General features: G+C 43.1%; 1 protein-coding gene across 2 annotated transcripts in view; it reads right to left on the bottom strand.

Moving 5' to 3' along the window:
* GALNT13 (polypeptide N-acetylgalactosaminyltransferase 13) overlaps window positions 1-25,538 on the bottom strand; it is a 1,141,430-nt gene that overhangs the window by 92,450 nt on the left and 1,023,442 nt on the right. The window contains exons 11-12 of one of the 2 annotated variants that reach the window (XM_069225167.1): window positions 17,450-17,479; window positions 14,734-14,929 (exon numbers count right to left, since the gene is read on the bottom strand). The exons of the other annotated variant lie outside the window; for it this stretch is intronic. Coding sequence (XP_069081268.1) covers window positions 14,744-14,929; window positions 17,450-17,479 — 216 coding nt within the window. The 3' untranslated portion in view covers window positions 14,734-14,743. The remainder of the gene's footprint in view (window positions 1-14,733; window positions 14,930-17,449; window positions 17,480-25,538) is intronic. 2 annotated transcript variants of the gene reach the window in all.

Consider the following 25,538-nt stretch of genomic DNA (forward strand, 5'->3'; position numbering starts at 1 on the left):
TACACCATAATTTTAAAGTAACTCATTATCTAAATAAAAATCATATTCACTTTCTCACATTTCCATTTCTTTGCTAGCTATATTTTAGAGTTTTGGGCAGTTTGTGAAAGAAAAAAACATGTTAGGTAACATTTACACTTGTTTAGTGATGCTGGGAACTCGGTGGACTAGGTTAGTGAGAAATACTAGTTAATTTTAATAAATTATATGAAAATGAAATGAAGTAATAAGAACACTGCCATCACATATATAATTATGTATTTATAATTAGGTGCATCCAATTGCATGAGCTGATCTATATTTTACTATGCACAAGTGAAAACTACAATATCTCCCACAAATAAAATAGTGACAAGGTGCAATATCCACAGTCCTTGCAGTTTTAAGAACTTGAGAATGTGTAAAATATGCACAACTACACCAACAGAAAAAATCAAGTTTTAAATCATGGGCGATCATTCATTATATCAAAAAAAGAAATGTGTTTTTAGAGTCATACCATATATTTCAAGGATGTTGTCTTGGAGTGGGCAGCGTGTTCTGCTTTACTGGTGGAGGTAACAGAGTTGTCCCAAAACTCCGCTTGCCCCAGCAGTGGAGCGGAGCTCACCACATGCTCACTGCAGACTTGTTATGGGCCACACAGCGCAAGTGCAAACAGTCTGTGCTTGCGCTGTGTGGTCAATAAATGGACTGCAGTGCGTACTCGGCCCGACGTAGGTGCCGTGGAGCTGCTGCAAGCTACAGGGCTTCACTGGCATCAGCTCCAGATCCAGGCCTCCCTCCTTTCACTGTCCTCAGCAGCCCTGTACCAGGGTGCAGAGGGAGGCAGAGAGCTAGGCTTCTGGCATCGGGGACCCTGGTACCCAGATAAGACCCTTGTTTTGCTTTCTCTTCTATATGCACACAGGGGCCGGCACTGGGCATGGACAGTATTTACATATGACTGGGGAGGGGGGATCTGTGCTTGGAAAAGTAAACTTGCCATCAGAGCTCCATTTGAAAAGAACCTGTCTCCCTAGAGTCCCTGGGAAAGGAACTGGTGTTATGGGGTACAGTGCTAGGTCTAACAGGGAGAGTTGGACAGTGGAGGCTGAGTGAGTGGTAGTCTGGCAGTCTCTGCCAGATAGAGATGTGTGTGGCCTGACAGAGTGCCTTAGAACCCTGTGGCATGCAAGGCTAGGCACTTTGTGAAAATATTAGGCAGCTGGTGGTGAGCCGGTTTGCTGCTGCTAGTGCTGGGCCCTAAAAAAAGTGTGGTCTGAGGCTGTGTGTAGTGCACAGGAAGCAATTGCAAGGCTGGTGCAAAACAGGGCATTTGCTTGGCCCTCCATAGTAAGTTTGTGAAGGAGCGCAGTTTGTGAAAGAAAGTGTGAAAGTGGCCTGAAATGGCAGCTTTTGCTGCCTGGGGCCCTGGCCTGAATGTGCCCGATCTCAGAAGTGCTAAGCAGGGTCAGGCTTGTCTAACCAGGCCAGCACATAGAACTACACAAAACTCTATAGAGTTGTAAGCCAACTACGTGGAATTCCACTGAGTAGAACTCCGTGAGCTCCGCCTGGGCCTAATGTTGTCTCACAATATATGTGATTAAATAACATTTCATATTCTAGAATTAGTAAATTACTTAACAAACAGAAAACAACCTATCTGTAAATTCTTACATTGGTTGGTTTAGTATCCATGTGAAAATATTTTGTGAAAGTTACTTTCTAACATATTATCAATTGATTAGTTTATGTAAAATGGGCATATGATAAGGTAAGTAGGAGTGAAGGGCTTATGTAGGACTTTAATAAATGCATAAAAACCAAAACATTTGAATAAAGTGACGGAGGTGGTATGAAACTTATCAGTATACTAGAAGTTAACATGCACAGTTAACTTAAATTGAAAAGCAAATCATATAAATGGTTACTGTTAGAAAATAGGTTAATAGCTGGGGAGAATGTGAGCCCTTCCCAAGTAATAAGTCTACATTTCTACAAGGTCCAATATACAAGTTAAAGGATTCCCTTAAGGAAAAGAGTGCAAATTATTTAGCAGTATCAAAAATTTTTAAAGTAAAAACCCAACACAATAAAATTCCCACAACCAATTTCTAAACCTAGAGAAAAGTTAGTAAGAAAAACTATGCCAAAGCAAAATACATCCAATAAAAGAACCACACATATTGAGTTTTTAAGTTTTAGGCCAAAAAGAAACAAGAAAAATGAAAGCGTTTCTCAGAAGTCACTCTTCATAGGGACCTAGCAACAATTTCAGACCAAATGCAATGGAGAAAAAAGTTCCCAAGAAGGAAAGTGTTCCACTTTCACAGCACATCCTATTTGCCATACTGCAAACTATATCATAGTGCATTATTCTGAGTAGAATTCTCCTTGGCAAAATACTTTTGCTCTTGGAGGTGGCTTGTATACCAGCCAGGTGGTGTATCCAGGAATATGACAGTCCCCCCTCTTTGACCACACCAAACTTGTTCTAGAACCAGGCTCCTCCCACACAGACCAATGGAACACTAACTAGCTGGCTACATTGTACCCAGGGATCAAAGGGTGGCTATTCCCAAAGTCTCCATTTATATTTAACTATGAATGGCCAGGCCTCATGTTGATTGCTTTGAAGTTAAAGAAGTTCCTGAACCCCCCCCACCCATGCCCTTTTTGAGCTGAGGTCACACATAGGTCTTCCTGCCACAAAGCATAAGCCTTTGTTTCTGCTCTGGTAAGAGTTTTCACATGTCATTAACGAAAATGCACTAATAGGGGCCAGATGCTGGCAGACTAATGATATCTCCCCTAATGTAGCTTCAGGCAGGAAAGTCTAACTTTTTAAAAGTTACTTTTCCTGTGTAGTTAACAAAAAGCCAACATCACAGTTATATTTGATTTTTAATAAATATTATACAAAACATTATTAAATCACTTCTGTAGCTTATCCCGAACCAAAGTTAGCTAAAATAGTGTTTTATTTGAACTTTAGTTTTTCTCATATGGTCAGCTACTGCCCTTTACAGTGAAGCTTTGTGGGGCTAGTCACTCTCGGAACTTACCAACATAAAATTCTTACATGTTCCACTTTTAAATATTAGGTACTCTACAAAGGTCTACTGAGGGGGTGACTTATTTTATACCTAAAAGTAGATTCCCTTTGTGTAAAAAAGGGTTATTTTCACAAGTTTGCCTGCAGGTTTAAAAGCTGCAGCAGTCAAGCTACACATATTGGCCTCAAGTTATCCTTGTTGGTCTTGTGGATGGCATCATAAGTGCTGCAGTCCACAGGTGACATTTAACTTTCAGTGCCACTGGTGTTTTATGGCCTTACTGGCAAAGTAAATATACTAATTGGCGATTAGTCAATTGACCATGTTTCAAGGATTAAAGCACTTGCACTGGGGGATGGACAGCTATGCCACAGTGTAAAGAGTTCAGAAATCAGCAATACCAGTCAGCAGAAATTGGGGTAAGCATGAAAAAAATGAAAATGTTTCACAGTTACCAATCAAATATATTTGTTTTCAGCCAGAGTACTCTAATCTGTAATAAAGATCTATATATTGCAGCTTATTCCATTTCACCAATCAGAAAAAGAACATTTAGGATATTTTTTCCAATTTATTTTTAACAAAACTATTTCTACAAGAAATGCTGCACATAGTAAGAACGTAATACATTACATTGTAAGAAAAAGGCTGGTTTGTTTGCCTGTGGTGGAAGTGTTTGGTGATACATGGAAAAATACAATAACAGTATATTACATACAATATACCCTTACAGCTCACTGCCAAAGGCTATTACGGTTATTAAAAACCTTGAACCACTCGGGTTATTAGGGCCTATAACAAGGGAGAGAGCTTTTTAAAATTGCTATAGCCTGACTCAGAAGGGCTATAAGGCTAATAGAACGTCCCACCCACTGAGGGTAGAATGTTCCAAATTAAAATAGGGAGAAACTGAAAAAGAGCTCTGAATTAATACCAGCCATTATAAGCCCAGGGCTAATCCATTGTCTTCAATGGTGCTCTCAACATCCAAGGTTAGAATTTATGTCCTGTTACATATATTGAAACTACTGAACATTTTACAACACATATTTACATTTCCAGACATTGAGAGAAAAAGTAACTTTCACAGAAATACATACTATTTGGTAAAGCATCAAAGATGAATTAGAAATCTGGAATCATGCCTTAGAAGTTCCCTAAGAAATTAACCGATATTCATGCCCATTTTAAGCATCCCCTATGCACTTCAATATTACACCAAGCATTTGTATGGCTCCTTCTACAATTTACAGGGCCCCCTTCTAGATTTAGGCCCATATTTAAAGGAAAATGATGGAGCGTGACACAATGTATATTTGTAGTGACAGAGGAACAAAAGAAAAGTGAAAGTACAAGAACGTGTTCTGTGTGCTTTGAGGTACAGCGCCCAGTGCCTGGTTGCTGAGTTTCAACACGGCTGCTGATATGGGGCTGATATTTGAGACTTACAACATGAAAGCTCATAAAAAAATTGTAAGCCAATTACCTTCATTGTTTCATGGGTTAGGTAAAGACTATGAAAGTAAAACTGCATACTGAGGAGGATGTCCGTCCTCTTGCTCAGTCACATAGACAATTTGCTTTTCATTTACAAGAAGCTGTTGAAAAAGAACTTGAATTGTTACTTAAGCATGACATTATTGAATGTTCCACTGTTCCAACACCATGGGTTTCTCCCATTGCAATAATGCCTAGAATAGACTGTGAAGGAGCTGTGCGCTGTGCGCATATTTGTTGACATGCAGCAGGCAAACAAAGCGATTGAATAAGAAAGACATACAGGGCTACGCATTGCTCACATGATAGTGCAATTGAATGGTGCCAAGGTCTTTTATCGACTTGGTTTAAATAATAGTTATCATCATTTAAATCTTGAAAAAAGCTGCAGGCACATTGCCACGTTTTCTACACATGTTGGTTTGTTTAGATAAAAGAGACCTAGTTTTAGTGTGCCATAGGCTGTAGAACTTTACCAAGACTTCATTTGACTTATCATACAGCCTTTTGGGAATGAATTCAACTATAGCGATCACCTTTTAGCTTTTGGAGCTACACATGAACATGATAGAGCTCTCACACAAGTATGTCAATTACTCAGTGCTGTAGGTTTGACTTTGAATGCAGACAAGTGTGGGTTCAACAAGACAAAACTGAAATTCTTTGGCAATATCTAGTCTGGTGGGGGAATTAAGTCTGATCCTGCAAAAGTACAAGCTCTGTCAAATGCTGATCCGCAACAAGATGTTTCAATGGAATTTTATTTTCTGGGCATGCCCAGTTACTGTTCAAGATACATACAAAACTTTGCCACTGTTAGTGCTCCACTACAAGAGTTAAGAAAGAAAAATGTTTATTTTCAATGGTCACAAGAATGCAAGGAAAATTACAAGAGAGTAAAACATGCATTGAAAATAGCATATTTCAGTCCAAAGTTTACTACAGAGGTTGTGGTCAATGCTCGTCCGGTAGGGTTACATGCTTTTCTTGCACAGCACAGTGAGTGCCCAAATGCTTGATGACATATTGTGGCCTATGCTAGTAGACGTTTGTCCCAAACAGAATGTGTTTACTCACAACATGAGAAAGAAAGTTTTGCTGTAGTATGGGCTAGTGAACATTTCTATGTATTCCTGTACAGAAAGCCTTTTATGATGGTAACTGGTCATTAAGCTTTGCTGACCATATTGAGCAATCCAAGAGCCAAGATGCCTCCTCGCGTTGAATGATGGAGACTACTATTACAAGAGTACCATTACACAATTCTGCATAGTACAGGACAGGATCATAATCCTGCTGACTACTTTGTCGAAAAAGCTTATACAAGGTCACAGTACTTCATCCCGGACGGCTAAGGCCTACATTAATTTCATTATCAAGTCATGTACACCAGCTACTATATTGTTAGCCCAGTTTGTAACTGACATGAACCATGGTACCTACCTGATGAAGTTGAAGTACATAATTACACATCAGTTATGGGATGAACACATTCAACCTCTCAATAGTGATGGTGAATTTCAGAAATACAGAAATGTCAAAGATGAATTGTCCATAACTCATGAGGGAGTTATACTGTGAGGATCAAGAATTCGGATCTCGGAGAGTCTGTGACAGAAAGTGATTGAAGGGGCTCACAAACGACATTGGGGTACTGTTACCACTAAGAGAGCTCTCCGAGACCGAGTATGGTTTCCATACTTAAATGAAAAAGTGGAAAAGGAGCTACAGGCCTGTCACATATGTAATTGCCTGTCAACCAATCATACTCAACATACTCTGAACATGTCAGAACTCCCTAGACAAGCAAAGGTGAGAATAGCCTTCGATTACTTTGGTGCATTTGATAATGGACGTCATCTAATAGTGATCGTAGATGAATATTCACATTTTCCGTTGAGTGAAAATCTCTCATCCACGACTCACGAATCTGTTATCGAAAAACAAGATGGCATATTTGTGACACGGGGCATCCCAGCCATTGTGAAGTCTGATAATGGCCTGCCCTTGCATAGCAACAAATTCAAAGAGTTATTGGAGCATCTGAATGAAGCATCAAAAGAGTACACCTTTATGACTGCAGACCAATGGGCCTGTTGAATGTTTTGGAAGCACACTAAAGAAAGAAGTACAGCATAAAGCTTTTGAAAAGCTCAATTTAAAAACAGTATTGAATAATACTCTATGAGCTTAATGCTCAACACTCCATTCGACCATAGGTGAAAGTCCTGTGACTTTAGTGTTTGAGAGAGCAATGACAATCAAGTTACCTCAATGGACCACAAAAAGAGACATACGTGAAAACATGATTCTTACAAGGGACTTGGTTAACAAGCAGAAAATAAAAGCTTATGCAGACAAGATGAGACATGTAAAGGATATCTCCTTAGAAAAGGAGGTTTTGGGATCGCCAGATAGATGTGAGAAAGAAAATCTGATGCTCCCTACGATGCTGAACCTTTCCAAGTGGTGTATTCCAAGAGACAAATAGTGACTGCCCAGCGCCCTGGGAAATTCTGTTACCAGATACCCTTCTCACTTTAGGTCTGTGTTTCCTTGGTCTTCAGAAGAAGGGCCGATTTTGAAAACTCAGACTGCCGTTGACTCCTTATCAGCTATAGCAATCCCCAAAACTGAAGATGAGAGCTTACAGCTCAATTCATATAATCAAAGCGCCACGAAGATTGATTAAAGAGATATAGGCCCTCATTATGACTTTGGTGTTCTATTAGCAAGACCGCCAAAACCACGAGTGCCAGAAGACCACCAGTTCTGGCGGTCTTCTGCCCACGATATTATAAGTACTGCTGGATTTCTGCCACATTTTGGGTGGAAATCTAGCAGTAGTTTTGCTGGCGGGCAGAGGTGCAGGGGCAGTTCCACCGCCAGCCCTGCCCTGCCAAAAGGACTACACCAACCATATTGCAACCTGCAATATGGCCTGGTGGTGTCCCGATGTTGGGGCACTGCTGGAGGTGGAAGCGCCTGTTCCCTGACAGACGATTTCCTCCCTGGACCAGGTAAGTCGATCGTCTGACAGGGGAGGTGTGTGGGAAGGTGGGGGGTGTGTGTGCATGTGTGTATGCATGTATGAAAGTAAGTCTGTATGTGTCTGTGTATGCGTGAATGAATGTAAGTGTGTATGTGTGTGAGCATGTGTGTATGAATGTTGGAGTGGATGCATGTGTATATGCATGTATGAGTGTTGTGGTGAATGCGAGTATAAATGTTGTGGTGAATACGTGTATGAGTGTAGAAGAAAAACCACGGCACATCGCAGGTTCAAAATGGTATCTTTTAATCCTCCGTGATAAGTCTGATAAACGATCAACCAAACGTGTCCCCAGCAAGAAGGTAGCTGAGAAAGATGTCATGAAGCCAAGACAGTTCTTGTGTTCACCAACATCAACAGGCGACACTTGTTTGGTCAGTAATGACTTTCTCAAGGCTGTGAACATAATGTTACATATATGGGATATATCAGTCATATGTTTCCAACTGTCTAACGAATGGTGTTACGTCTAATAGTGGAGTCGTGACATATCTAAAAACCAAAAGGCACAAACATAATAGGTGAGGTGATTACAACAATGTGAGCACCCCACTATATGTATGTAAGCTAAAGACTATTAGCACATATATACTAACACCACTGTGTTTATAATGTGTGCACGGTGCTGTTTGCATGCAGTAGGCAGTGATACTATGCCCCAAGTAGAAAGGTGCAGAACAAGTCACAGATTATTGGTGCTCCTAAAGCCCAAAAGCACAGATCGAGAAGATGGTGACAAGAACAGAGATCATATGTTAAGATCAAAAGATAAAATAAATGTGTTAAACATACCTATAATGCGTAGATTGAGTGAATGGTATGTTGAAGTTAAGCGAAAGAACGTCAAATTAGACATTGGTCACTATCCTTATTTGTTATACATTTGCAAGACTCCAAATAACTCTAGGAGTATGGTGAAGTGTTGACTGAAAAACTTCTAGGACTATGATAAGTCTGAAACAAGGAAAGGGGTGAAGTGATGATCAATATCTAAAAGCACTCAGTATAAGGTAAAAGGGTATCCATTAATTAGGATAAAGTGTTGTCAAGAGTCAATTAGAGTAAGAGAAAGGCCGGAAGAAGCTCATCTATAATGTACCCAGAAAAAGAAAACCATGCAGGGGGCTGTTGTACTGACAAAAGCGCAAGTAAACCAGCATATATGATGAGGGACCACACCGTCTCAAAGGCCGCGGATTATCTCTGCTTAATGTCAAGACGGATGTAGAAAGGCGTGAAAAACTGCCAATAATTGTAAACGGGCATCCGCATAATGGAGGCAGGGATAATATTAAATGCGCATGCAAAACGAACACCAATAAGTAAAGGTAGACTGCACTGTTTTAGAGGCCGCGTGATGTCTCTTCTAAGTACTGAGACGAATGTGTAGAAGCGCAAAAACCAGCCAAAGATAATGAATAGTCAGAAGACCGCCAGGATCATAACCAGGGCCATAGTGTACATGTTTCTATATGTAAAATATATATGTCCACTGATTTCTTTAAAAAATATATTTGTCATTTAACAGAAAGGGAGATGTAGGGCCTGATTACAACTTTGGAGGAGGTGTTAATCCGTCCCAAATGTGACGGATATACCACCAGCCGTATTACGAGTTCCATAGGATATAATGGACTTGTAATACGGCTGGTGGTATATCCGTCACTTTACCGTCACTTTTGGGACGGATTAACACCTCCTCCAAAGTTGTAATCAGGCCCGTAGTGTCTTACTTGTTGTTTTACAAAACCTTCCTCACTCCTAACAGACTCCGTATCAGTGTGACGTAATCACTAGAATAGAAGGTAATGAAAGCTTGGTTTAAGAATGTTAGAGCTTCACAGGTACATGCAGAGGAATAAAGACGTGTAATATACAGCTCAGTGTGTAGGGTAGTGATTGGTTGGTTCCCAGGCTGGGGAGGACATCTCAGCTTATTAACTGTGATAAGGAATCCCCAATGTTATCTTATGGGAGGGGTAGGCCTCACAGTAGTGATTTTTCTTTTAGGATTTTTCACTACCAGGACATTTAAAACTTAAAAGTACATGTCCAAACTTTTGATTACACAGCACTCTACCCTACTTTATGGGTTACAAGTGTAATAAAAGGGAAGTTTAATCCTTGGGAAGTGGGTTTAAATGCCATGTCAGCATGGCAGTTTAAAACTCCATTCAGGCTGCAGTGGCAGACCTGTGACATGTTTTAAGGTGGCCCAATAAATGTTGCAGGCCCACTAGTAGCATTTAATTTACAGGCCCTCGGTTTATGGTATATGTTAGACTTTTCATCCTTGGCGTGGTCTCCCCTAACTTTTTGCCTCTGTTTCCCAGGTTGTTGATGTGTGCTGGACTCTGTTTTTGCTGTTTTTAATACTCTGTGCACTTTACCACTGCTATCCAGTGCTAAAGTGAAAGTGCTCCTGTATAAAATGTGTATGTAATTGGCTTTCCATGATTGCCATATTTGATTTACTGGTAAGACCCTAGTACAGTGAACTAGAGGTGCCCAGGGCCTGTAAATCAAATGCTACTAGTGGGCCTGCAGCACAGGTTGTGCCACCCACATTAGTAACACTGTAAACATGGCTCAGACCTGCCACTGCTGTGTCTGTGTTTGCAGATTTTAACTGCCAATTCGACTTGGCAAGTGTACCCACTTGCAAGGCCTAATCCTTCCCTTTTCTTACAGGCCAGATACCCCTAAGGTAGGCCCTAGGTAGCCCCATGGGCAGGGTGGAGTGTTTGTTTAAGGTAGGACACATACTAATGTGTTGTATATGTCCTAACAGTGAAATTCTGCCAAATTCAGTTTTATCTGTTGCAAGGCCTATCCCTCTCATAGGTTACCATGGGGGCTGACTTTAAATATGATTAAAGCGTAGATTCCCTTTGGGAGCGGGTAGACATGTGGAGTTTGGGGTCTCTGAGCTCACAATTTGAAAATACTTCTTTTAGTAAAGTTGATTTTAAGATTGTGTGTTTGAAAATGCTACTTTTAGAAAGTGGGCATTTTCTTGCTTAAATTATTCTGTGACTCTGCCTGTTTGTAGATTCCCTGTCTGGGTTAGTTTGGCAGTTGGGCTGTTTGCACCTCTCTTCAGACAGTGACACAAAGGGAGCTGGGGTGTAGCCTGCATATCCTGATGAGCCATCTGTGCTAGGAGGAAGCAGAGGAGTGGTCACTTACACCTGAAAGGGCTTTGCCTGCCCTCACACAATGCAGTCTCCAACCCCCTGGTGTGTGTCTGGGGTCTGGCCTGGTCAAGGCAGGATTTCACAAACAAGTAAGCCTACTTCAAAGGCCAAAATGGGTAAAAGAAGATCACACAAAACCACAGACTTTAGATCACTTCTGGAACCAGGCAGGTCGCTCCCCCATCTGCCACGCAGCCCCCTGTGGGTTGAACCTCCGTTGCCGCTTTTGCCGCCTGACTACTTGCTCCCTTTTTTATTCTGTACCCCTGTGCTTGGCTTCTGTGCCACTTTGTTTTTTCATTCTGTGCCCCTGTGTTTTGCTTTCTGTACCCCTGTTCTCTGTTGTCCCTCTCCCGCCGTCTTTTCCTGCCGTTTTTTCCACGGGTTTTCCCCTGGTTTTTCCCTCGCCGCTATGCCCCTGCTGCCTGCCCCCTTCACTCCCATTGGCCGCCCGCTCCCACCTCCCAGCTGCTCCTCCCTCCCTCTGCCCTCATATGGAGGGCGCGAAGCGGCCGTGTAGCAGCCGTGCCGCTGGCGCACCGAAGGCGCGCCTAAGGCAAGCCCGTCTGCGCCCGTCGGCGCCTGGACCGCACCCAGCACCAGAACCCCTGGAACCCGCACCCCCGCAACGCCAGACTGCACTACGACGCAAGCACCCTCCACGCACTCAACACCAAACGAGACCACCCCTGCTACCGGGCCACCCCGAAACGCACCCAGGGGCCTTTCACCTGCCGGAACTGCAGATTCACCAGCATCCAACCCTCCACACCACCAGCCAGAGAACCCAACCACCTCCGCTGCATCCTCCTCAACACCGGCTCCGCTTGCAAGCACACCATCGAACTCTGGGACCTACTAGACTCCATCGCCCCGACGTCGCCTTCCTGACAGAGACCTGGCTGAACGCCACCTCAGCACCAGACGTCGCCATAGCCATCCCACAGGGCTACAAGATCTCCCGCAGAGACCGCACCCACGAGAGGGAGGAGGAATCGCCATCATCCACAAAGACTCCATCAAAATCTCAACGAACACCGATGACACCCTCACCACCGCCGAGCACATGCACTTCCAGATCCACACCGACCCCAACACCACCCTCAGAGGAACTCTCATCTACAGACCTCCCGGAACCCCGCCCACAGTTCAGTGACACCATCGCCGACCTCATCAGCACCCACGCCTTCGCTTCCACGGACTACATCCTCCTTGGGGACCTGAACTTCCACCTCGAGAACAACAACAACGCCAACTCCACCGCCCTGATCGACAACCTCGCCAACCTCGGACTCAAACAGCTCGTAACGACACCTACTCACGCCGCTGGACACACGCTCGACCCCATCTTCTCCGCAAGCCCCCACATCTCCTTCAACCACACCACCGAACCACACTGGACCGACCACAGATGCGTCCACTTCACCTTCAGAAAACCCACCACACACTACCGCACCCAAGAGCTACCACGTCGCTGCTGGGGCAAGGTTACCGAGGACCAACTGACTACCGCCCTCGTCCTGAGACCACCCACCGACCCCACCGACCCAGACACCGCCGCGACCAACCTCACACAGTGGATCAACGACTGTGCCAACACCCTCGCCCCTCTCAAGACCTCTACAACCAACCACACCAACAAGAAAGCCGCCTGGTTCACCGAGGACCTCTGGATCTCCAAGCACACCTGTCAGAAGCTGGAGAAGAAATGGCTCCACGACCAAACACCAGACAACCACACAGCCCTCAAGAGCGCCACCCGCAGACACCACCAACTCATCAGGGCCGCCAAGAAGACCGCCTTCAAGGACCGCCTAGACAACCTCGTCCTCGCCACAGTCCCCCGCATCCGAAAAACCACAGGCGGCGGCAGATCCTTCTCCTACCTCGCCGCCAAGACCTGGAACACTCTCCCCACCATCCTACGACAGACCCAGGACCTGCTGGCCTTCAGAAGACTCCTGAAGACCTAGCTCTTCAACCAGTAGCACTCCCCCTCCCCAGCGCCTTGAGACCCTCGCAGGTATGTAGCACACTTTACAAATGCAATGATTGATTGATTGATTGGAAATCAAGAGGAACCTCAGCCTGGAGAAGAGCTGAGGAGAAGTGCTGCCCTGCCTGTGACTGTGCTTTGAGGAGCTATCCTGCAGTTGCTGCTTCTGCCTGTGCAAGAGGACAAAGACTGGACTTTGTTGGCATTTCTGCTTGAGAAGAAATCTCCAAGGGCTTGTTGTAAGCTTGCCTCCTGTTGTTCAAGCCTCAGGGCCATCAAAGACTTCTCCTGCCAGCACCTGGACTCTCTGCTGAGACTCCTGCCTGCCAAGTGGTGTCCTATCCAGTTCCTGGGGCCTTGACAGATGAAGCTGGCAATCCAAAACTGAAAATCCATGCATAGACCGCCATGCGGGGAAACTTTTGACGCACCTTCCGAGACACGGCTCAGAAACAACGTGCGGCCGGCTTTGATGCAGAAATCGACACTCCACCTGCATCGCAGCTAGAAGATCAACACACGCAGCTGGAGAAACAACGTGCAACACCCACTGATAACGTTGCAACCTACATAGTGTGGTTTTGCCGATACCATAAGGCAGAATTTTCGACACAAACCTTGCTGGGTGCAGAAATACGATACAACACCTGCCCGTACCCGAGTGCTGCCTGGATCGACGCATCGCTCTCCTGCAGAGAGGAATAACGACACACGCCGAACCGACCGGAGAAGGAGAAAGGACGCATGGTCTCACAGGTGAGAAATGGACGCATCACTCACCTTTTTCGACGCACACTCGCCTGTGCATGTTATTTTGACACTACCCAGGTACTTTTCAGCGCTAACTGTGTTTTTATTCTTTACAAAAGGATTTAGGACACTTTTGCATTTAAAATCAATAACTTGACTTGCGTATGTTGGATATTTTGTTTGTTGTTTTGGTCTTGTTTTGTTTAGATAAATATTTCCTATTTTTCTAAACTTGTGTTGTGTCATTTTGTAGTGTTTTCACTGAGTTACTGTGTGTGTTTGTACAAATACTTTACACCTAGACTCTGATGTTAAGCCTGCCTGCTTGTGCCAAGCTACCAAGGGGGTGAGCAGGGGTTAACTGAGGGTGATTCTCCTTTACCCTGACTAGAGTGAGGGTCCTTGCTTGGACAGGGGGTAACCTGACTACCAACCAAAGACCCCATTTCTAACAGTATACCACTCTGCAAGGAACTTACTTGGAAATTAAATATGCCAATTGGTTGCAAGCCAATGTAACTATGTTTTATGGGAGGAGCACAGGCACTTTACACTGGTTAGCAGTGGTAAAGTGTACAGAGTCCTAAGGCCAACAAAAATAAGTGCAGAAAAAATTGAGGAGGTGTAGCAAAAGGATTTGGGGGAAGACCACCCTAAAGCTGACAGGTCTAACAATAGGCATTTCCATAAAAGCATAAAGCATCTGCAACTGGCTTAACTATCTGACAAATGCAAAGCAAAGAACAGTTTCCCCGAAAAACAGACCTAAGTATGATTTGGAGCCTAGACAGCAGCAAGTTATACCCAGGAAAAATGGAGTGAGATTTAAAAACAAAAAAAATTAAGAAATAGTGAAAGTGAATTACTTCTCTCAGCGGACAAAACTAACTTCTAAAGTAGGGATTGAGATGAGTAAAACAGCAAGAATGTAATGTACCCTGCAAGAACTGTTCTCAAATTACCTGACAGTCATTCTGAAAAATAGCAATCACTTTAACCCCCTAATTGACATAAATCTCAGCAGCCTTCCAACAGAAACACAGTCAATAATGCCAGAGCAAGGAAAGGCAGGATACTTAATTAGAAGAGATAAAGAGAAAACACTAATAAATTAATGCAAAATCTCTACCAGGTCACATTTTGACAATTCTTAAATGAATGTTAAGCGCATAAGTATTCACCACACATCAAAATACAAACCTTATATTTGCTACAGAAAATAATCTGTGGGGCTGTAAAATATGTTCCTAAAAACTTCCAGCCGTGTGTAGTTCCTTAGCGTCCACATTTGTAAGGGGCTACCGTTACAGAACTCCACTGTAGGGCCAAATGAACCGTCCTCAACCGCGCTCAGTGTCAGACATGACTGGGTGATTACATGAAGAAATGAGTGGGTCTGTATGGCAGAAAAAGAAAGATGGAGATATGAACACAATGTCAAAACATAACAGATAAACACATGGAATGAAATGTCTGAGCGGATGCACAAAGAACAGCTGTTCAGTATGCTACTGCATGCCTTAAGCTCCTGGTTAATTAACATATTACAGGTCTCTTTAATTAATCGGCTCTGAGAGATGCTTGCTGTAGCCTGTTTTAAGTGTGGCTAAGGGAATGCTGCAGAAGCTGCTAGGCTGATAAGAACTGCAGCAGACAGCTCTCACAGCAGCCAAACAAGTCACAGTGACTCTATCTCTGTACTGAGGCAGTCACAGGACCTTGAATTTATTGATTCATTTTTACCAACGTTTTAGATACATTTCTTTAAAAAAACACCATCATGATTTTTTTCAGTTTGCTTAAGCGTTTGCACTTCTTTTATAAAAACCGGCTGAGGTACACTAAAGATCACACTGCCTTGTCAGGCTCTTGACAAAAGCTGAGATCTTTGTAGCCGTTTTGTATATATTTCAGCACGATGTGATCAGGACCGTAGATTGGTGCAGCAGGTGCAGTGACATCGGGCCCCAGAGCCCTGATTGGCCCACTGAACCCTGACAAATACTGGATTTTACTACCACCACAGCAGTTAAAGGGGCCACTCCTTTGCTTGCACTATTACCCTTGGCAACCTGGCTACACTACCAGAAGTGCTCATAATAGGAGGTGGTTAACCACTTTTTAAAATGAACATCTTAAATGAACCATTTAACTCTAGTAGTATAGTGGTTGCAGTGTAAGTGCTATACAAATACTTCAAACACTTTAAATAAAATAAATGTGCATGCTTTAATTGATCGTGCGGTATTGATGAGGTTTGGAGCAATGCATGGAGTATGAAGCAATTCATTGGAAGCAATGAATAAGATGAAAGATTATATGATCCATCGCGATAATGATTATTAGCCCTAACTAATGTTCTCTCGTGCAGCATATTAATTAAGATGTACATTGGTTGAAAGAACTATGAGACAAAAGTTCTGATTTAGAGTTTGGCAGATCGGGTACGCCATCACTCATGTGATGGGCATCCTGGCAACCTAATTATAAGTGCATTACACTTGTAATACAGTGGATGGGATGCCTTGTCACATTTTGTAATATGGTGGAAGAGATATCCTCCAGTACAAAAAGAGAGTAGATGCTTATCTTTTTATGTGTGGCGTTCTCCCCGACTGCAGTCTCTCAGGGGTCATAAACTTACCATTAACTTGAAGTGTGTGAATAGCAAAAAAAATAGTAAATTTACACAAAAGTGTAGGTTGACCTTTATGAATCATGGAAAGGAAGAGGGGAAGGGAGGTAGAAAGAGAGAGGGGGGAATACATTATGGGTAACTGCGTGACATGGTCTAATATAAAAACTGAGCAGTACTAATGACATAATCAAGCATGAGGCTGAAGGCCCTTAGGTTTGTAAATGTCCCCTTAGAATTCTTAAATGGCAATATAGTACTACATTACATGTGTTCCGTTGTATATTTTTATGTATCATATTTGTTTTGAGATATGTTGAGAAAGCTGTTTTCTTCAATGGCATTGACTGAAATATTTAGGTTTACCTTTCATTAATAAATTGTTGATAAAACAATGGTGAGGGCCAGCGATTTTATGCAAGTTTGTGGCTGCAGTACCACATAATTGTGGATTTAACACATTTACCACAAAATTTGCCACAAAAGTTACATATTTTGCAGATTTCTCAAAAATATTGTTTCTAGCTCAAATGGGTGAACTGTCAGAAAATGTAAGGTAATTTGTCTTTTTTCCGCAATATTTAGATAACCTTGTTGCATAATCCTAGTGTCTTTGACTATGACAATCGTAAAGCTCCAAGGAGTGGTTGGGCCTTCTCCTTAGGATAATGAAACATGTGTTTCACTGGGAACTATGAAATATTTCCCAGTTTCACAATTCCCTTTGAAATACGGGATTTTTTAAAACTGCATTTCTGTAAACTAACAGGACATTTCACCTTTACACTGCATTAATTAATGTGTTCATTATTACACTTCATTCAAATAGCATGTTTCACTACCCACATGGCATTAATATACACATATCTATATAACTGTGTTTAAAATATTACTGTTGTTCGGTGGAAAATGAAACTTCAAAGCAGTTACCTCTAAAATACTGTTTTAAAAAAATAAGGATCGGATACAATAAAAGCCAAATGACTAGGGTTGATAAAGAACTATCCAGCTCTAATAAACACAACGTTCACAGACGACATTAAAAGATACTGTAAAGCAGCACAGTGAGTCTGATGATTAGGGATTTTCTCCTATGTTGTGCCCATGGCAACAGGCCTTTATAACTTAGCCCGTCAATGTAAGCCAATAACTATTGCTTTAGGATACAGTGCACTGGGGATGGCTAATGAGCTGAAGTGTCAGTCTACATCGCTATGCAACAAGACATTGCCTAAATTAGATGCGGCACACACATAACAAATAAAACCGCATTCTACTCACCTCAAAATTATACTCCCATTTACCCGCAAACTGCAAGGGATAATAGACGTGAATCATGAATGAAAACCGAATTTCTTACTGTTTAAATGATTTTACTGTTTTAAATGAAATCAAGTTGTTCGTATTTTCATCAACGTTTTTGTGAAATAAAATATACTCTGCAAGATATGTGTGCTCAATCAAATTCGATGACTTTGGAACGATGGTCATGAAAAAACTCTTACCACTTGTCAGTGTGTGTGTACACACACACACACACACACACGTGTGTGTGGTTTTCAAAACCTTTAGGGGCAGATTTATAAAATGTGGCACATCATGTCATGGTGCACTACTATTCTTGCGCCTCATTGTGCACCCCGCCACGCCACCATCTATGCACCGTATTTATGATACCAAGGCGCACGTTAGGGAACTAGCATTGAATAGTTTGGCGCTTTGCAGGATTAGCACCAAAAATATTGACGCTAATTCTGCAAAGTGAAAGGAGGCCCATTGAAAACTAAGGGCCATATTTATACTTTTTGACGCAAAACTGCGCTATCGCAGTTTTGCGCCAAAAAGATTAGCGCCGGCTAACGCCATTCTGAAGCGCCATGCGGGCGCCGTATTTATTGAATGGCATTAGCCGGCGCTAGCAGACCGGCGCTGCCTGGTGTGCGTGAAAAAGAACCACGTACACCAGGCAGCGCCGGCGTTGGGGAAAATGGCGTTAGGGCGTCTTAAAATGGGGCAAGTCAGGTAGAAGCAAAAAAATCGCCTCCACCCGATTTGCACCATTTTTAACGACGCCCAGACGCCATTTACATGACTCCTGTCTTAGTAAAGACAGGAGTCATGCCCCCTTGCCCAATGGCCATGCCCAGGGGACTTATGTCCCCTGGGCATGGTCATTGGGCATTGTGGCATGTAGGGGGGCACAAATCAGGCCCCCCTATGCCAAAAAAAAAAAAAAAAACATTTTTTTTTTATACTTACCTGAACTTACCTGAATGTCCCTGGGATGGGTCCCTCCATCCTTGGGTGTCCTCCTGGGGTGGGCAAGGGTGGCAGGGGGGGTCCCTGGGGGCATGGGAGGGCAGCTGTGGGCTCATTTTGAGCCCACAGGTCCCTTAACGCCTGCCCTGACCCAGGCGTTAAAAAGAGGCGCAAATGCGGGGTTTTTTGCCCCGCCCACTCCCGGGCGTGATTTTTGCCCGGGAGTATAAATACGACGCATTTGCGTTGCAGTCATTTTTTTAGACGGGAACGCCTACCTTGCATCTCATTAACGCAAGGAAGGCGTTCACGCAAAAAAATGATGCTCATTCCTCATACTTTGGCGCTAGACGCGTCTAACGCCAAAGTATAAATATGGAGTTAGTTTTGCGTCGAATTTGCGTCGAAAAAAACGACGCAAATTTGGCGCAAACGGAGTATAAATTTGCCCCTATGGGCCATATTTATATTTTTTGACGCAAAACTGCGCTATCGCAGTTTTGCGCCAAAAAGATTAGCGCCGGCTAACGCCATTCTGAAGCGCCATGCGGGCGCCGTATTTATTGAATGGCGTTATCCGGCGCTAGCAGACCGGCGCTGCCTGGTGTGCGTGGAAAAGAACCACGTACACCAGGCAGCGCCGGCGTTGGGGAAAATGGCGTTAGGGCGTCTTAAAATGGGGCAAGTCAGGTAGAGGCAAAAAAATCGCCTCCACCCGATTTGCGCCATTTTTAACGACGCCCAGACGCCATTTACATGACTCCTGTCTTAGTAAAGACAGGAGTCATGCCCCCTTGCCCAATGGCCATGCCCAGGGGACTTATGTCCCCTGGGCCTGGTCATTGGGCATTGTGGCATGTAGGGGGGCACAAATCAGGCCCCCCTATGCCAAAAAAAATTTAAAAAAAAAAAAAAATTATACTTACCTGAACTTACCTGAATGTCCCTGGGATGGGTCCCTCCATCCTTGGGTGTCCTCCTGGGGTGGGCAAGGGTGGCAGGGCGGGTCCCTGGGGGCATGGGAGGGCAGCTGTGGGCTCATTTTGAGCCCACAGGTCCCTTAACGCCTGCCCTGACCCAGGCGTTAAAAAGAGGCACAAATGCGGGGTTTTTTGCCCCGCCCACTCCCGGGCGTGATTTTTGCCCGGGAGTATAAATACGACGCATTTGCGTCGCAGTCATTTTTTTAGACGGGAACGCCTACCTTGCATCTCATTAACGCAAGGAAGGCGTTCACGCAAAAAAATTACGCTCATTCCTCATACTTTGGCGCTAGACGCATCTAACGGCAAAGTATAAATATGGAGTTAGTTTTGCGTCGAATTTGCGTCGAAAAAAACGACGCAAATTCGGCGCAAACGGAGTATAAATATGCCCCTATGTGTGCATCATTTTAACACCTGCCTTAGACAGAATAAAAAAATGACGCTAGAAATGGCTCAGTAGAATCTCGTAGATTTCACTGCGCCATTTTTCTGGACCTCCTAATGCCGGAACTCTCCCCTTGAATACACTATGCCTGGTGCAGGCATATTGTGGACAAGGGTTTACGAAGTAGCGCAATCCATGCATTGCACCACTTTGTAAATATGGTGTGGTGTTTTTGCCAACCTAATGCCACATTAACAGCAGAAAAAGTACGCTAATGTTGTGCAAGGTACTGCAAGGGGCTTCTTAAATCTAGCCCTTAATGTACTAACAGGTCAACATCTTCTGCCAGCATATCCTAAAAATATTGACCTTTTTTGTCCTATTTCAACATAGTGAACATCAGTGCTGGACTGGTCTGTCAATCCCACAGGACCAAAAAAAGGCCTACACACTGGTCCAGTCAAGGTTGCCCATCTGTCAGTGCTAGAGTGCCTGACAGGCCAGTCCAACACTGGTGAATGTTTAAAAAAAACGAAGCAATGAAAAACCTATAAGCATTGCGAGGAACCTTCATATAGTGTATGCAAAAAACATTAAGTGACTGATTGCAGAAAGATTCAATACCTCTGGCCTTCAAGATTTCAAGGTGTTTGAACTAGCCCCTTTTACAAGTTTCTTAGATGTGGAATTTGGTGCTTTCCGAACCAAAAAACACATTACCAATTTTTACCAGCATTTTTGCCCTGATAACGTTCAGTATGCTTGACTGCTGAAATTACTTGAGTAAAAATGCAGGAGAGCACTAAGCACAAACCGAAGTGCCTGCAACTATGTACCTTTGAAGAAACTCCTCTTGGAGTAACAACACATATAAATAATTCTCAGAGGAGGTGCGGGAAAGCAAGATTTTTCCACTGTCCACTAAACAGCATGCAGATATCTGTGCATGCAGACGTGTCTGATTTACAGGACAGGAATACAGATATCTGCATGCTCCGTCATCTTTAATAAAGGCACATAGTTCACCAATTTTTGGCGATATTGCAAACGAAAACTTAACCACATTTTTAACTAGCCTGAATGAGCCTGTGGAAGTGCAACTAGTGTTTTCACCCACCTTCTTGGTCTTTCTTGGATCTCCAAGAACATGAGAGGTAGTGGAACACAAGCATTACTCTTCCTCCACCAACTACCACATTTCCAATCAGCTACACGTCCCTACAGATCCATGCCGACTTGGATTTTAAAGCTACTATGGGATTACTCACAGTCTCTTGGAGTTGTGCAAGCTCACAGCAATGATGACCTCTAACAAAATGTCTTCTATTTTTATACAGAGACAAAGTAGAGAGGATTATGCCTGTGTGTGGTAAGAGGGTATGTGCTATTTATTATTTTTTGTTAGGGAGGAATAAAAGAGTGTGGGTGGGTAGCTGGATCTAGGCCTTTTTATTATGAATCAGGAAAAGGTGGGCACATGCAGAGTTGGTGTGTATGGCAGTTCACCATGTGCAGTTTTCTTTTATCTTAGGAGTAACAGAGATGGGTATTGCTGAGGGAGTTGTGGGGTGTTGACATAGTGCCATTAAATCCTGTGGCACTTGTAACAAGGTGGACAGAATAGCCATTGTGTTTGTGATTGGGTAGCCATCTGCCTGAATGTAAATCATACCACGATTTTGGGCCTATTGAAAGAGCCAGATTTTTGGTTTCTTGTATGAGCTTGTGATTTGGATGTTGAATGGGAGACCATTTAAGGCTTTGGAAGCAAGGTAGGGAAAGTTATGGCCCTAGCTCTGTCTTAGTTGATGGAAAAGACGAGGCCAAGATAGAAGGTGGTGGAGCGTAGGTGTCTGGTAGTGCTTGAAAAGTGTGCAATTGTAGAGAGGGAGTCAATTGAGGTTTTTTAGGTATTTGGATATAAGTGCAATGTGGTAGATTGAGAGTGAGTTATGCAGCTGTGTTCTGTATGACATGCAGCCTCCATTTGAGTTGAGAAGAGATGCTGATGTAGAAGGCGCTGCTATTGTCCAATCTGCTGGTGACCAAACCTATAGGTGTCCATCAGGAGCCATCTTGAGAAGCTTAAGTAAATGGAAGTAGGTGGAGATGACGGAGATGACTTGGTTGGCCTTAGAGAATTAGTTGTCGATCATGATGCCTAAGTTCATGGCTGATACAGACCTGCTAAGTGTTGGTCCTAGTTAGGAGGTCCACCAAGCTGAGGACCAGAGGAATATGTTGTTTCTGAACAGGACCACTTCTGTTTAATCACTATTGAGTTTTAAGCAGTTGGTCCTCAGCCAATCTGCAATCTTGGACATGTAGCTGATGAATTTCACATGGGGTGTTGCTTGGAAAGGAGACAATGAGCTGGGTGTTGTTGTCATATGAAATGATGCTAAGCCTGTAAGCAAGGGTGATATTGGTGAGTGGTTATGTATATGTAGAAAAGTGTGGGGAACAACAAGGAGAATTGAGGGACACTGCAGATCAAGTCGAAGGCCAATTACATATAAAAAGCAGAACTGACTGTTTGGGTGTGTCCAGAGAGGAAGGAACTAATCAAGTGAAGTGTCAGGCTGTGGAATCCAGTCTTTTGAAAGCATTGGAACAGGATGGTGCTGAGTCAGGGGCTGGATGCTGCTGAGTCAGGTAGAGTAGAATTAATGTCACCATGTCCCCCTTGTCAATGATGAGGCAGAGATCAGTGGTAGCAGCAATTAGTGCAGTCTCAGTACTGTGGATGAGTCTGAAACCAGATTGAGAAGGGTCCATCAAAGGTAGCTAATCAAAGGGGCTGCAAATTGGGCTCTGCCTAATTATATTTGGTAGTAAATCTGCTTTTTCTATGTAGTCATCCCCGATTTTTCACCTTTTTTGGACCCCATATTTCTGTTGGCTTCAAAACTCTGTACTCTTTATTCCTACTAACTAGTGGTAAAGTACCTGTGCACCCCCTTTACACATGCTAAATTAACTAATTCCTGGTTGGAACACTTACCTTGCCTGTAGGTTCCTAATATATGGTGTGGAAGGTGCACTCAGGGCCTGGAGGATAAATGTGTGTGGTTTGATGAACCTATTATGGAATCCATTACGTTGGCAGTGCAAACAAATCTACAGCCCTAACCTGTGTAGCCTGAAAGCTGCATTGTAAAACCTACAATGTGACCTGCTGAAAAAGTATTTTTGACAGGTAAAATCCTCCATTTTAAATATTAGCAAGTCACCCCAGAGTCACCCCTGTATCCCACTAGAATGTGCATGGTATGCAAAAGTGGGACTTGTAGGATATTAATATTAACATATGCCTATAGTGACAAGGCCCAAAAAACTATTTTTCACTGTGCCAGCCCTAGCTGTCCTCTATGAAAAAAGGGGTGCACATTAAAATACTAATACTGCTAACTCAGTAAAGCTACTACATAGAAAACAAATTGTAAAAAACTATTTTTAATAGTTATGAAAAATCAAATTAAATGGTAAAGTTGCAGTTTAATAGATATTAAGAAATGGTAACTTTTACAAAGCTACTCTTTACCTTCCTGAACTACAAGTAACTCTAGGGCCGTACTTGAAAGGGAAGGAACAGGATATGAAACCACTTCTTGTAGATCCCTTATCTGGTTGCTGAAGGACCCTATGTTTGGTCTACCAGACATCTGTCTCTGAACTTGTTATGGACACAGTACCTGCTTCAAACTAGATATTACTGTTAGATGTCGGAGTCATCCCAAAACACAAACTACTGCCAGACATAAATACAACATCCTCATTTGCCCTATTCAGAACACTTTCTATACATGCTGAAGATCAGAAGAGGACTGGGTCTGCTGTCTGTGACCTGAGAGCAGGCCTGAAGGACTGGACCTGCTCCCTCTTGTACCCAGAACAAAAATGTAGACTTCAGGGGGCAGCTGACTGACCTTCTGTGTGGTTACAGGAAAACAACAAACTGAGTCCTTTCCCTGGAAGTACCTCGCTGACCAGTGGCAAATGGACTTGCACTGGACCCTACACATTAGCCTCTGCTTGACACGCTGTGAAACATTTGATGCCTTTCCTGAGGACCTGGCGGCCTTATAAGTGTACTCCTGTGGTTGCATTGGACTGAAAAGGCATTGGGTCTGATTCACAAACTACACTTTGTAGCATGTTTTGTACCACAAAGTGTACATTTTGCCTGTGCGTACATGTGTGGAGTGCCCAGCCCAGACAGTTGAGTCTTTCCATGTGCAGTATAGATTTTAGTAGAAAATGTGGGAGGGAAACAGGGGAGTGGATGGGAAATGGGGCAAACTTACCTTTTAAGGGGATCTAATTAAGGAGGTGTAGGAGATAATAAGGAACAGTCATGCAGGGGTTTAGGGAGTGACATCACCTGTACAAGGGTAAGCTAACTGCATTACTCTGGGGGTGGGGACATGTAACTCAAGCTTTTGCAATAATTTTACCAAAGAGAGAGGTAACCATACTACTAAGTGTAAACGTGCTCAAAAGTGTAACTACCCTTTGCGAATCAGGACATAGGTAAGAAGGTTGGTCTATTCGACCTGTTCTCCATCACACTCAGCCTCAGCGTTTAGATACAAGTCTAATGCAACCATTAACTATCATTGGTGCTTTGTGCTTTTTGGAGGTATTTCTACCTAGAACTTTACAAAAGTGTATCTCTGGTTCCCCATATCAGATGTTTGTCATTTTGTTGTCATTTTCTTTGTTACATTTTACTCTATTATTCTAATTAAGTTTGGAAATTCTATTGCTTTGCATTTTGGCTTTATTACTGTTTTGGTACTGCATATCTACTTTACACATTGCCCTACGTTAGGCCTTTCTGCCCTATGCCATATCCACCAAGGGGCTGAGCTCAGGTTCATTTAGTGACTGTGACAGTTCAGCTTGACAAGAGTTGTGGGTTTTCCGTGAAGTGAGTAGATACCCAGCTCTAATAATAATTCAATTTCCTACGATATTTATTAGGCAGGACATTTTGCAACCCCTGCAAATGGATAATTTGTGATGTGACGTATTAATGCATATGTGCATCTCAAATTGAATTCCCATTCGCAACCATTTAGTGTGTAAATTGCACATCCCTGGTTTGCAAATAAGAATGCTGCATGTGGCCATTAGTGTAAAAGCAACTATTTATAGTTTTATGAGTTGTATGAAGAGCATTGTGCCGGGGCCAACAATAACCAAGGCTATTAGTGGTACACAGTCTGCAAATCCAACACACATTCAATTTTAGTGAAAGAAAAAAATACTCTCAGGGTTCCATTACTAGTCTTTAATTTCTGTCTTTATCGTATGCTTCTTTTTCACAGGAGAAAGCAGAGATGTTTTATAACCACATCATTAACAGAAGCATATCCGTAGAGTGTTTGTAGATATATACTTGCCCTCTTCTCTTGCTGTTCCTCCTGAATATTTGGTGTAAAACAGGGGTAACATTTTAACGCACAAAGGCAGAAAGTCATCACTCCTGCAGAAGGAATAGATGTCGCTATTCCTCATGTGTTGTTTTGACACACGATACACAATACGTACTTAAACATACAAATCGTTGTATGTGGATTAATACACAACAGAATTGGCGACGATTTGGGACCAGGACAAATACTGAGGTGCAGACAACATACCGAGGAGCTTCAGGAGATCGTTGACTAAAAGCATTTAACATACTGAGGAGTGTCGGCTTTAAGGGAATTGTATACTGATCCATGTACGGAGA

Source organism: Pleurodeles waltl, chromosome 3_1 (assembly GCF_031143425.1).
Source record: "Pleurodeles waltl isolate 20211129_DDA chromosome 3_1, aPleWal1.hap1.20221129, whole genome shotgun sequence".
NCBI lineage: Eukaryota > Metazoa > Chordata > Amphibia > Caudata > Salamandridae > Pleurodeles > Pleurodeles waltl.